The 14,872-nt window shown below is 44.0% G+C and overlaps 1 protein-coding gene across 1 annotated transcript in view; it reads left to right on the forward strand.

The window, feature by feature from the left end:
• znf827 (zinc finger protein 827) overlaps positions 1 to 14,872 on the forward strand; it is a 66,079-nt gene that overhangs the window by 7,626 nt on the left and 43,581 nt on the right. The window contains exon 2 of the mRNA XM_070827514.1: positions 12,246 to 13,520. Coding sequence (XP_070683615.1) covers positions 12,246 to 13,520 — 1,275 coding nt within the window. The remainder of the gene's footprint in view (positions 1 to 12,245; positions 13,521 to 14,872) is intronic.

Genomic DNA, 14,872 nt, shown 5'->3' on the forward strand with positions numbered 1-14,872 from the left:
TTTTGCTAGGGGGCTTAAAATGGCTTTTGGCCAACACGTTGATCTTTGTCACCCTCACTGAATGCACTCTGCACGGCGCAGTGCTATGAAATGACCTCACTTCCTGTGTGGGTAGAGGAGGGCAGGAGGCCTCTTACACTCACATGCACACAGATATTCTCTCTCAAGCACAGCCTGGCTCTAGTTAGCCTTCAGTGCACTAGCCAGGCTAACCCCACTCTCCTCTTGGTGTGCAAGTGTGTCCACATTGCACATTTAGGCAGTCAAGAGCAAGGCACAGGCTAATGTCTTTAACTAGCTGGGCTAACAGCTTTGTGTCTGCAGCTTTTTGGGATGTGGGTTCAGTTTTATAGGGAGATTAAAAGTACAGAGGAGGAGGGGGCTGTGACAGACTCAGGATAGTAGGACCATAAGGCAGTGACAGCTCTCCAGGGAAACAATATATCACCTCTAAAAGGAGAGTGGAAGTGTTTGGCTGCGGGACAAAAATCCTGAGAAGTTAAAATCATTGATGTGATGTCATCTCTGAGAAAGCCATTGTCAGTGCCGTGTGAGGTTATTTATGATGCTGAAAACGCAGGTGAGCGTCTTGACTTATGCAGTGTTTTAGAAGAGACTTTGCTCATTTGCACAATGTAGTCGTAGCGTCTTCTAGTGCACTAAAAAAAAAACAATGTGACTCGGGTCTCATCCTTTCATTGTTTACCAAGGGCATTTGGTCACTTCATTTTGCCCTTGTGATGCTAATGAGATTAGCTAATCACTAGATATTTCATTCTGAGTGAGGGGCCTTGTAGTTTATGGTACCTGTAAGAACCATAACTATAAGTAGAAACAAATGAATGTGGACAAATCAGCAGAGTAAGATAATTAATGAGGGGGTGTAGGTAGCGAGCGATTCAAAAAAAGAACTAAATCAGCTGGCTCAGCTCATGATTGCCCGTATGTGTCCACTGCCCACGAGTGTTTTGAATGGGGGCCATGTTGGTTCAGATTGCCATGTCATTAATCCCTCGTACTCTACGGGGGAGTGGTCAGCGGCAGATGTATTTGCACTTCCTCCAGAAGGTTTTCTAGATTAGCACAAATCCTCCCAGAAAAACCGTTTAAAAACCTCATTTGGCACGCACAGCCAGACTTTGTGCTCATGGCTGGCCAAAGACAGCCATCCCTCCCTCTACATCTCATTCTGTCTGACTCCCCTGATTTTTTTTTTTTTTCTTTTCTTTTTTTTTTTTATACCCCCCACCTTGTGGTTCTCTGCGCTTAGCCCCATGTCGATTTGGACAGGCCAGTGTAATTGTTTGGAAACTCGGTTCTGTCATTTGCATGTAGCAAGCAGCCACTTTCCCAGTTTCAGTGGTTTGACCTTGTTGTACCTGCCAGCCAGAAATGAGATCATCAGAAGAGTAGACGAGAAGCTGACATCTCTCCTCCACCTACCCGTGGCTTTAAGTGATGGTTGTCATAGCAATCATTATGCCACAGAACAGACTCAGTGGGTGAAGGATGGCTTTGAATGCGGCAGCCTCAGGTCACAACCTGGTTATGACAGAACAGATAGACCTATGCACGTTGCAGTACACAGTCTGCACAAAGTAAACAGCCGCATACATCACATTTCAGGTTCATATAGATTTCAGGTGGAGATTGAAATTACTGAGGCAGTGTCTCTTTTTATATCTTGAAGACAGCGAGGCAGGTATTGGTGTAACGGTGAGGCAAAGAGCAGCATGGGGCGAACAATGCCTCTCATTCCCATCGGCTGCCCTGGCCAGCATTTAACATGGAGATTGGAAACGGAATAAGCTCTCCCCCCATTCTCCCTGGACCTGCATGTAAATGAGGTTAGCGGTTAGCATTTCCTGCTGTGCCACAGCAATTCTTCTCCCTCTCTTGCTCCCTCTTTTTCCTTTTTTTTTTAATAATGGCCTGAAAGTGCTCCCCCTTTCCTGGGGTAGGGACCGGGACCAATGCTGATTAGTGTCCCTGTCCTAAGTGACAGGCTAAAATCCAAGCAGGCACTGCCTTGGGCGCCTCTGCCAAACAGCCGTCAAACCAATACCACCATAAAAAAAAGGCATCCCCCCCCTCACTCAGTTCTCAAGATTCCCTCCCTCTTCTGCCTTCCTCACTGCTTTGCTCATTCTCCCCTGTCGTCCATTCTCAGTGTCTCTAATAGACACTGCCTCCATAGCTCTAACACACTGTCCCCTTGCATACATACATGCACATATAGAATTACCTCTCACTCTACCCCCACCTCCCACCAAGCCTTGCTTTATATCCCTGGTGTGGACTGGCTGCTATAGAGTCGAGTGTCCCTTTTGCCAGTAGGGTGATTTACAAACAATACATGGACGCTGTACACACTCCCACCTTCCACCCTCCTACTCTCTCTCACTTCTCTTCCACAGACACACAATCACCTCTGTGAGGAGCTTCAGTATGCCAGAAAACTACACAGCAGGGTGATGGCCTGTTCTTTTTCGCACTTGTTCCAAAGAATGCGCACTGTCTACTTGAGAATGCTAGCGCGACATCCACATCTTGGTTGAATGAGGTTACTTTGTCAACCGGAAGAATAATTGATGGGCACTGACTAGTATCTCAAGTGGCTTATAATTAGTAGTTTCTAAAACCTCACGAAATGGTAATCTGAGCTGTGTTCATGGCAATTTTGCCCGATATAAAGCAAATATGTGATGTTAATTTGAACAGTTCCTGGCAGAATTGCTCAGTTTGTGAAGAGGAAATTGTGAAAAATATTACTGTTATGTCTCCCTAGTAGCTGTTATACACTGGTTATCATTCTGTCTTCTGGATTTGTTACTATGGCGGTGAGTAGGAAATACTGTTCACAATAGCCTGTAAAACAACCACTGCAGCACAGCGAATTGATCTGGTTATGTCAATCAACATGCAGTGCTACCAAGTACATTTTAAACAAGCAATCCACCTTTGAGCATTTATAGAAAAAATATTTTTGCTGCTGTGAGCCTTTATGTATCAGAGGCATAATTTCATTATTTGCTTTTTTTCCTCTACCATATGTGGTGTTTTAAAGTGTGCTGCATGTATCCGCCTGTATTCAGTTTCACAAAGAAGGATGCCACCCACATATGCCTATTCATATGAGATAGAACAGCTGAAGTCTTGATAAATATGAACAGGTCTTTCTCACAGAATCAAGAGACTGGACTGATTGTTGTATAGCGTTTAGACACTAGACTGGCATTGAGCCCCATTTATCAAGTGACCCATGAATACATTTTTTTTTCTTAACTTGTTAGGACATTTAGTGGAAATTTACTAAACAATGTGTTTTAGTGTTTATCAGCAGCAGTTACACTTGGTGTAAATCAGACTGGTAAACACAAGTTTTATTTTTCTGTAGTTGAAATGATGCTCGTAGGTCAGTTATTCTTAATTTGAGGGAACACGCAATCGCAACAGCCTACTGCTTTTGAAAAAAGTATTGGATTGTGTTTTGGCCGGTCACAGACAGACTTGGCGTCTGGCTTTTATCCACAATAAATGGAGCGTTATGTTATGATTCATAATAACAATGCAAATTATTACAAATTTTGCACAGATTACGTTAGCACTGTGTTGAAATTAAAGCATCGCTGTGTCTTTAGCCTACAAGCAATGGCACAATAGAGCAATTAAAAACATGAAGACCTAAAAACACTCAACTAAAAGAAATACGTGAAGTAGGCTGAAGCAATGAAGATTAGAGTAGACAAAATCTCAGACACACTCATCTGCTTTAGGATATATCCCTACATTCCAGGTGCTACATACTACATTTGACCTTTTGACTTCCAATATTTTTTAAAATATTTTTTCCCACTGTTAAAATGGCAGGGCTCTCAGTACAGCTGTAGTTTGGAGTATAGTGACCGATCATCACTTATTGTCAGTGAAATTATGTTGTAGTTTTTCTTATTCATTCAGTAGAGAGCTGTACATAGAATTGCTTTCAAAGGTAAGAGCAGGTGTGTGCAGCCTTGTCGAGCATGAAATTTCTTTTGCTTTTTGCTTAGATTATTTACCAGTGCTTGTAAGCATATTCAATAAAAAGGCATGAATCATTGTTACCAGAAACACTGCAAGCAGTGAATAAGTCATTCATAATAACATAGAAATTTTGGCACACAATTTGACAGTAAGATGCTGACCCAAGGCCAGTTGATTGTCCAAACCAGTGCCTTGGGAATGCCATTATGCTGGTTTTAGTATTTTTTACCTTGTAATTAGCTAGTTAATCATTGCCTCTCTGCTCTGGCACAGACCTTAATGGTGTGTTGTATGTACCCAGTCAGAATCAGCTCCACCTCAGAGCTGGTCAGGGATTCGGAGCTTGGAAAGCTATTTACACAGGCTCATGTCATGACCGCATCATGACCGCCATGATCATGCATATTTTGCATTTGTCAGTGATATTAGCGAGTTTATTCTGTCTGATTTTAAGCAGCGCATTCACTTACCACAAACACACACGATATCCACGACTGGCACTGGACGCTAATTCATCCATGAGTACTATAAGTGAGCCACTCCGTGTATTTAGCAATTTCCTATGTTCTGCATTAAAAATGTGTTAGTTGAATGATGGCAGCCATTGACAGGGTTGATAACATTTGGCTATGTTGGAGGCCAATGGCTTATTTTAATGAAGGGGATGTCCTTAGTGTCCTTATGTCGGCACCGTCACTCCCTCATTCACGACTGAAATCCATTGCACAAATAGATTAAGAAAGAATCCAGGCGCTTTATCACAGACTACTGAAGACTAAACAGAAGAGTCGTAAGGTGTAGCAACACCTTTACACGTATCGCTTCAGCGTCCTCATTTTCATTTACCACTATCGCACACGATATGACCAGAACTAGCAACACCAAACCTATATGTTGGCAAAATGGCCGACTGTAATCTGGTACTTGATAACACCATAAGCAGAAGCTGGCCACAGTCACTTTCTCCTGAGTAACTGTCAGCATTTTTCATTTTACATTTATAACTCAGGTCAACTGTACAAACAAGTTGCGAAAGAATTCAGGCACAGTGTTAGACTGCCAAGGGCTAAAGGGAACAGACGCAAAGTACAGAGATACCTTCACAGGGACTGTATAGCATGAACTAACTAATCCCACAGTTTTCCAAGTGAAACGTGTTATAAGATCCTAATATATCTTTTAATAAATCTGTCCACAGACAGCCAGAACCTGTTAATTTGGTTGTGGTCAGGGTGACAACTCCTGCCATGTGTCCATATGCCTTCAAGGCTTTCAAGGCCAACATTGACACACCACTGACTGTCTGGTACATTACACAGATCAATGTTGATTCTTATGGCCCTTTTCCCAAGTTGATACTCCTTAGGTGTCACAGTTCTCCCTATTTATTGAAACTATAGCATGTTTGCTTTGCCGCTTTGTGAGCACATGAAAAAATGACATTAATGCACATCACCCATGGGCTGTTTGAGAAAACTCAGTGAAGTCAGTATTTTCCACACTTTGAGAATTTGTGGAGGTGGCTTTCTAATGGAGATGGGTACCGAAACCTGGTATTAACTGGGCTCTGCATTATTAAAGACTATTGTATTGATGATCTCTGACATAACCAGTTGTGCTCTCAATATTGGACAAATAAAAAAAAAAAAAAGATTTCCTATATATTTAAGCTACATTAACGTTAACTAGCGTATGTCACCAACGGTGTCTCTAATTTGCAATAATAATAAAACGTTAATCTGTGATGCATTTCCACTATTCCCAGTCCAGTCGTATGATGGACACACACACACACACACACACACACACACACACACACAGACCACTGAGACAACTGAATGCTCAAAAGTCTGGTTACACTTCACTAGAGTCGATGCTGACAATACTCTTTGTCATAATTGCAACTTAAGTATAAGTAATTTGCATGTTAGGGAGGAAACATGAGCAATGTTTTGAAACTTCTAGTTAAGGTGGATCAGATACTGGTAGAGGAATCCACAGTTTTTGACTCCTGAGCTCATAGCTCATTTATGGTCACCCTATTATATACACTAGCCACACAGATTTAACTAAATTGCTATGTTAATTCTGTTAATATTAATTTTGTTTCATTTTTTTCACTTTTTCACTTCACTGGGTTGATGAGCAGTATCGGTAATAGTGGCACCATTAAAATCTTAATGAGACCCATCCGTAATCTCTAACATCCAATTCTTGGCTTAAAAGCAACACATTCACAACCTAATTTCTGATTTGGGAATTCCCTTTTCTCTTTATCTAGCCTGTACAAAGGTACATGAATGCACCATTCTGACAGATTTTTCATCATTGTGCTTTTGAAATTGCATTTAATCTAAAATGAAAATACTAAATACACAAACACGACTTTGTCTCTGCTGGTATAGTGCAGTAAATAGAAAGTGACTGTGTTTTGTCCACTTATTTGAAACAAGGATTGGTAGACCGAGACAGGATTTGACAGTCTCACGTGTTTCAAACATTTCGATGCTGTTTTGAGGACTGTGGCAGCAAACACTGGCGAGTTTTCACACATCAATTAGTGTCATTAGCTGGGTAATGCAGTTTGCTTCAAGCCTGGACTGTAGATTATTGCAAGAATGATAATCATAATCATTTAGTGAGGTACTCTGTGTTCTGCTACAGAGAGTTTTCTGAAGTGAGATGGAGAAAGTTGTAAAATACATGTCTCTTCCTGGTTGATTACGTACTTGGGGTAGGCTTTGCTGTAATGGCATTGGCCTCACACCACTTAGACACATGTGCATCAGGATATTGTTGCATGTGCAATGAAAATGGACTCTGTCTTTTCAAGACTGTGGGAACATGTTTAATCACCTCATTGCAATTAAACTAAATTCATATGATTTGAATCAAGGCGGCTAATGTATCAGATTTAAATGTTTAAGTTTGAGTCTACTAATCTAAACCTTTTTTATATTTTACTGTATATTAGTTTTTAAAGCAGTTATGTATGTAACATCTGTGTCACAACAGTGAAGGCACAGAGCGAATGATACTTGAGAGAAACAACCATTTTCAAATGGACAGGACATGGTCTGTTCAGAAGCATGTGACTAACGATCAATCCAGGTTGAATCATTTCAGGGTAGGATCATAAAGTCACCAATCAGTTTTTATTTCCTCTAATCGCAATCTTTGTAATATGACAGTTATGCTGCAAAGATGCAGTAAACATACCGATTCTCCCTCCAGCAGTTTAGATCCATAGCTCTGATGACACATTTGAGGTTATAAGCAAGTTTTTTTTTTTTCCTTTTTAACATGAGATGCTAAAAATGGAAGGAAAAAATAAACCAGGGGGTAAAGTGCACTTCATCTGCAATGAGGAATTTCAGAGGTCTGGGGCTCTCAGTCGTCTCATTCTCTTCCAAGAACACTTCTCCTTCCTGTTTCACCTCTGGCATGCCGCCCAAAGTGCCCACAAACCACGGAGGCCAAGGCCGAAAATACACAGATGGTAATTTGCACTACATTTCAATACGACTCGACCGCCATTATATATAGCCCTGCTGCCTGAACCTTGATCCTCACTGAGAGTATCGCCTCACCTCAGATTCCTACTAAAAGATGGGCTCTTTATGTCTATGTGACAGACTACCAGTTGGACAGGATAACAGAGACAGTTAGAGTGTAGATTGAGGAGTTGATTCCTAATTTTCATAATGTTTGAATGTCTATCATGACCCTTGAGCAGTACACAGGGGGATGCCTTTTCCCTGCATCAAGACATCATGTCAACATAATTAATTGCTAGAGGGATCTTTAATGGTTTAACTTACATATAAACTGTACATGTATGGAAGAAATGCTATTAAAAGTACAGTCTGTCTATTAGACACTTCATTTAAAGGAATGTTGTTACTCCCAACACAGGGCTCATGCTATCACACTGTTACTAAGTTCATCAAAAGTAAGTAAGTTACCTTACTTACTTTTACTCCATTGTACGACATTTTACTTCAGCAATCACACATTATACTCATGCCCTTGTTGGGTGTCATGTTTCATCAGCTTCCTACTGGAAATAAGAGGATGGATAAACTTTGGAGCAATTATCATGATGTTCCTGCAAAAGAACAACAGATTGAAGGCGTATAATTTTATGTGAAGCGGGGAAAATAAATGTCTGCTAGCTCCCACACATCCAGCTGGATTTATTTGGAGCATCTGTGTTTTATGTATTTATTTATTTTTAATATTTGGGTTCCCCGTTATGGAGGCAGGAGACAGAGGGAAAGGGATGAAGGGAGACATAGAAGAATAAAAAAAAAAAAAGCATGTGGGTGTGAAAGAGATCAAGCAAGCGAGAGATTATGGAAAAGCGAAGGGAAGAGATCCTGTTTCAGTGTGTCCCAATTAATGGAATTACCTTCCTCCTCGGGAGGACTGTTAGTCATTTGCAGAGACGTGAGCCCGCCAGTAGAGCGTCTCTCCCACCATATTGTCCAGCAGGCGCTAATAAGGCAGCCCTGACCGCCGGGCGTGCTCATTAGCATAGCCCGCGGCCGTGGCAACCCCCGCCAGGGCCCAGCCGGACACTTAATTACCGCCATGGCTCCTTCCTCACTAGATCCATACTACTCCCTCCCTTCCTACGTCCTCACCCCCTGCTCTCCCCCCTTAACCCACCCCCCCCACACACACAAACACACATACACATGGCACAACCATCTCCCCCTTCCAGTCATAGCAGGAAAGATGTAAGACTAATCATGGAGATGTGATGGCTTTAGTCTTTGTATGCTGTGGCATGTTATCTCACTTTTCACAGCTTTGCGGTCAGCAATCTTTGCGATTTTAGTGATTCCCTGACCTGCAGTACCTCCCTCTAGCTTGTGCTCCCTCTCTCTTGGCCTCTCTTACTCTCATTGCTATATTAGCTCATGAGCATGACTCTCATTTTGACATCGGCACAGTATTGATGCACCCCTGTCCAGCCTTAATCGGCTAATGGCTTCCTCTTCTTCCCTGCCCAGCCAAATCAACCCCTCCCTTAACCATCCCTCTATCTGTCCCTTCCTTCCTTCGCCTTCCCGTCTCCTCTCCCCCTACCGTGTTCAGGCCTGGGGTCAGTGAGGCCAATTTTCATGCCTGGCTAAGTCACAGAATAGCTTTGTGTTTATGTGTGTGTGTGTATGTGTGTGTGTGTGTGCGTGTGTGAGAAGGAGAGAGAGAAAGGGAATATGTTAGTCAGCAGCCCTACACAAGTCATGTGGTGGGTGACCTCCTCACCTACCTTTACTCCAGTCCCTTACTCTTCCCTTTACCACCGATCATTCTGTGTGACAAGGAGATCTGGCTGACTCATGTGTTTAACTCATATGTATGTGCATGCACACACACATACAGGCACCCCTCTCTGACCTAGAAAGTCCGTGGCCAAAATAATCCTGCCAAGTTCACAAATGGAGATTGTTGACAGCACTGCGTGGTGAAACAATGAACAAGTACACTACCTGTAATGTCCAACTGTTTTTAGCTGTAGTTACAGGCTGTAAGCTCCCTGTCTCTTTTTTGTGACAGGTTAACACAAAACACAGGTTTCCAAACTCTCTAAGTCACAGAGGTGCTACATCAAAATATTTTTAGCTCCTCAGTGCACATCTCTGTTCAAGCTCAAGGCAGTTTATTCCAGCCAGTCGCTAAGCCTCAAGGCCTTCTCTTTATGTCGCCTCAGCTTGCACTTTGACTTGTTATGGCTCGCTCTTTGTCTATAATGTGGTGGCGCTATACATCTTCGTGGCCCAGAGAGAAAATCCCTACCACTGCACCACTGAATCACCCATGTGTGAGTGATAACAGATCCAGACTGCTGAGCACCCTGCAGCTGTTTGTCTCAACATGCAAGTCATCCCCGCCATTACACCGCTAAATGGTTCCCCTTCGGTGGCAGACGCTTGCCGCCTCAGCCCGTATCTCCATGCCTCCATCACTTGTTGGGGGGGGGGGGTTGCAGTTACTGTTGTCGAGCCAGCCACTGTACCGGAGGCAAAACAGTTGAATGTGTGTCAGGAAAAAAATGCAGTGGGGGGAGGACTTCAGCATTAAATCACATTCTTGGCTGTGTATTTGTAGTTTAAACATATGTATGCACGTGCATATGTTTGTCTTCATGCGTGTGGCGGACATACAGCAGCAGTTGTGAGTACAGAGCTCAGGCGAAGCCCCCTTAGAGCTCGGGCCGGAGACCATGACCTTGGGAAATGTCATTCCGCCTGCGGGGGTGGTTCGTCTGTGACACACAAAGCCATGGTAGTGGAGTGCATCAGTGCACTGTAGCACTCTGGCAGAAGCCTAGTGGTGTAGTGTTGCGTCCAGCTGCACCTAACCCAGAGGTTTAAGAGTGAACCTAGGAAGCAAGAGAGTTCAGCCTCAAAGCTGAGACCTTGGGTCAGCAATCTAGCGATTTCCCTCTAACCACATTACACCCATTAGTGGCTCTTGCTGCTTTTCACATGTCACATGGAAATGGGTCAAGCCCTGCCCTGCATGACTCACTGGCTCTTTCTCTTTCTCTCTCTCTCCCTCTCTTTCTTTCCTGTTAACCCTACTCAGGTGGCAAAATGGCCTCAAGGAGCATGGGAAATTGGGTTCACGATCAGTGCATTATGGCCTTTTCATTCACCTTTGAAGGGTCTTAAGAAATGAAGGGTCACGCATGCTGTTTATGCTCATCAGTCTCCAACATCTTGCGTTGTTTGTCTAGGTGAAGTCTATTAGACGTGGGTTTACAGGCGGTTTGGAAAGCCCTTAGGCCACTATTATAGCATAATATGTTGTGCTAGTTTTTGGCATCTGACATTTTCTGTCAGCTTTTGGTCATGTGTTACTGAAAAATGTAAGATGGAAGCATGTATGTGTGAGACAGAGATGAGAAGATCTTTGGAAGTGTGTAAAGCCCTATTTGATATCTGTTGCAGCAGGAGAGTAGCGGTCATAGTGGGTTGTGATTGTGGTCACCTTTGTGGACTATGGTGAGCCATGCTGGCCAGATGTCAGCCAACTCTAATGATCCCAACAGGTTGCTGGGCTGGGTTGCTTGGCAACCGTTTTGCCTTTGCCTGTAAACAGAGAGGAGACCCACCAGGCCTCTGTCAGGGTCGTGAGGGTGAAGACAGCTTTGGTGTGTGTGGATATACAGTATATATGTTGGTGTGTGAGACATTAAATAATCCTTTCGTTGCCTTGTGTTTTTGCATTTGTATGAGTGCCCATTTTTCTCAGAATGTGCAGCCAGTTCCTTTTTCTCAGACATTTTGTGAGGTTGTATACAGTAACCCAAAGAGGAGAAAAAAAGTCAGTTTTGACATTTTGTTTTGCCCAGGCTTGGTGCTTTTGACATATTCTTATGGAGGTTTGTTAATATGTATCAGGAATATTCACTTTTCTTTGTTCGCCCTTGTCTGGCAAGCTGTAATGTTTTGCTTATGAATATTGATACATGAAGTGTATATTAATGACCCTTGGTGACCTTAACCCTATCCTTATTGGCTCCCCGGTGGTATCTGCAGGCTCATGAATATTAATCTAGTTCTGTAACCTCCATTACCCTAATCTTTGCTGTCTAGCCTCCCAGAAGGACCCGTTGTCATGGTAACCCCTTTACTAGACTCCTCCAGACCAAGGGTGGGAAAAATATGGTTAAAAAAGGACAGAAAAATCTAAATTACTCAAACATCTTGAATGTGCCTTGTGGAAAGCTGCCATTATATAAGAAAGAGGTTGAATTTGTGCTGTGTGTCATTTTAGTGGTCTCCTTGCTGAGCACTGAAGTGTATTTTTGCAGCTTTAAGGTACCTTCTGACTAGGGTTTGGGCAGGTAATTGTGTTTATGAATGTTCAAAATCATAGTCTCATTTAGGCCTCTGCGTGGTACAGATCACTAATTGCTCTGCAACATTAGACAAGCAAGGAAGGGACATAATCAAGGAGAATAGTAAATAGTAATTTCCATTGTTAAAAGTTGTCTACAGTCAGCCAGAGGCTATGCTCATGCCCTCTACTTAACTCTCAGCAATACACTTGAGTATCCTGAGTACGAATTGTGAACATCAAACACATTACTAAAAGATAATGCCCAGTACTGTTCACTAGAGGAACATGGTGATATCTCTATTGAAATACTTGCACGTTTGTTTCTGTTCCCTCGCGCTAAGTTGTATTCTCTCTCTCTCTTCCAGATGTAGACAGCAATGAGGAAGGAGGGCCTGATGACGGTCCTGTGGAGGAGGAAGGCTGGTTTGGGAATGCTTCTGACACACGCTCAGAGTCGTCATCCTACGGAGACACCCAGGATGAGCTCCTCCTGCCCAGGGGCTCCTCTCCTGATGAACGGCCTGGAGTTAGCACTGGGTCTGGGGACCATGATACCTGTGCAGGTGAAAGCTCATTGGGTTGCCCCACACCCGTCCATCGTGCCTCTTTGGAACTCCTTGGACTGGATGGAGGTGCGTTCTCGGCACAGGACACACTCTCCTCTGTGGTATCATCACTGTATGGTGAGGCAGCATCTCGTGCCCTGGGAAAACCCCTCAGCAGCAACCTACGGCGCCTCCTAGAGGCTGGGTCGTTGAAACTTGACAGTGGGGAGCTCCTTGGTCGGTCATCCAGGGGGGGTGCTGGGGGGGAATCTCCTCCAATAAGTCTAGCCCCACCTTTGACCCTCTCCCCGTCTTCCCACCATGCCCAGCAATTAAGTGCTCTTGCCCGAAAACTTGCCAATAATAACAACAGTGGTTCAGCCTCACCAGCCTCCTTGGCACCCTCAGTCACCAACATTAAGCAAGAGCCCCTTGACCCCTTTAACTCTGCCACTCCTAGCAACGGCAGTGGCTTTGTATGGGCAGGTGTTGCAGATAAGTGGCCACCGGCCAGCTGCTCCACACCCTGCGGCTCCAGCCTGTCCCCGGACTCTGCAATCCAGAAGTTAAAAGCAGCAGCGAATGCTGTACTTCAAGACAAGAATGCCGTGGCCTCCTCCTCAACGACTTCTTCCTCATCCTCCACCTCTGCCTCATCTGCAGTGCCCACCCTCGGAGGGGGTGGTCGAGGAGATGATGTGGTGCGCTTTGATGCCTTCAACTCTCCATTCAGCCCACAGTCAGCTAGCTCCACCCTCGCTGCGCTTTCCAAGAAAGTCAGCGAGCGGAGCCAAGCCGCATCAACGACCAGTGCTGCTACTGACCACCAAGCCTCAGCTAGTTCCTTTCTCTCACTTGTGTCAATGACCTCCTCTGCTGCCTTGCTCAAAGAGGTGGCAGCCAGGGCAGCGGGAAACCTGCTGGCAGAGAAGAAGGATGGTTCCACCTTGGCGACTGCTGGGGTCCTCCAAGAGGATGTGAAACCCCTGCTGGACAAGAACCAGAAGGCTCCCACACCCTCTACACCCACCCAGAGCCTAGATTTGCTATTGCCCTCTACTCCGAAGGGCAGAGGCAAACCCAGCAGCCAAGCAGGTAATCTACAGAATTAATATATGAATAGCAATTACTTTATGCATAGTAATAGTTACAATGCATGAATCAAAATGTTGGTTGCACCGATACAGATATTAAGAGCAGAGTTCAACTTAGGTTTGGTACATTTTTGGATATTTTTTCAGTTAAAAAATATTTTTTCTTTAGTGAGACACAGTCAGCAAACACTTACACACGCTCAGTCATTGCTTTGTGTTAAACACAGAATTGGGCTCCTTAAGCTCAAACAAGATAGCTACAATGAAATAAAATTACATTATGTCTGTATTAAAGAGAGAGATCACAAGAGTTCAAGATCATTTCAACTGACAAGTTTCTATCTTCACCATGCACCTTCCTTTTAAAAACAATCATCCAAATATACCTGAAGTTCAAGAGAAATGTTTCCCGTATCATTATACTTCTTCCATTCAGCATTTACCAAAGAAATAACACCACTTATGCCATGAAATGCAAATTAGAACTGTTAGTACCGATAGATTAAAACTAATATCATAATTGAAGTGCAAGTGTAAAATTGATACTGCTGTCATTGTATGGGATACGGGACCAAAATACTTTCAGAAAAAGCACAATTCTGAACTTCCATGACATGTTTTCTCTAGTTTTCTAATGGTTTTGTTCTCACCTCACTGGCGCTGAAGTAGCGAGTACCATAGCCTCAGCTTAACTGTCAGCCGAGCAGAGAGCACAGCTGAGAGAAAACAGCCCTGGCTGGCCTTCTAGTCTGGGAAATGGTCTGTGGGCTCGACGGGGGGTTCCGACTGAGACCTCACTGCCTTCCCAGACCAGCTCGTTTGTGCTCGGATGTGCGTGCTGCCAAAAGGGGGCCGTCAGTGTGTGCTCGGCACAGCAGGGAGCCCTGGAGTCCATATCCATCTCGGCCGCCTCCTCCTGGCTTCAACCCCCGCTAACCAGAGCCCTCTGCACTGATCAGCACAGCAGACTTAAGGCCAAACACATCATACTTTCCACTGACTGGATACAGATGCGTGCACACACACACACACTCCCTTTCGCTCTCCCTCCTTATGCTGTCTCTCTCCCTCTGTTACTCACAAATGGCCATGCAGTATATTCTGTAAGTGTGTACTCGGATGTAGACATATAACCCAAACAAGGGAGCACACAAAGATCTCACTCTTGCAGAGGGAGAGAGAAAGCTTCAGAGTGCAGGCTCTTACTAAGTAGCCTTTAGGGAGAACAGAATGTTTTCAGGGAGATGGATGGGCACTTTTGAGGGATTGTGTCGCAACCCCGCCAAATCTAAAATGGCTGGATCAAATTGACTTCAGACAGATGAGGCAGTCGATGTAATATTCTGTGATCTG

The sequence above is a fragment of the Pempheris klunzingeri genome, chromosome 3, assembly GCF_042242105.1.
Source record: "Pempheris klunzingeri isolate RE-2024b chromosome 3, fPemKlu1.hap1, whole genome shotgun sequence".
Classification (NCBI taxonomy): domain Eukaryota; kingdom Metazoa; phylum Chordata; class Actinopteri; order Acropomatiformes; family Pempheridae; genus Pempheris; species Pempheris klunzingeri.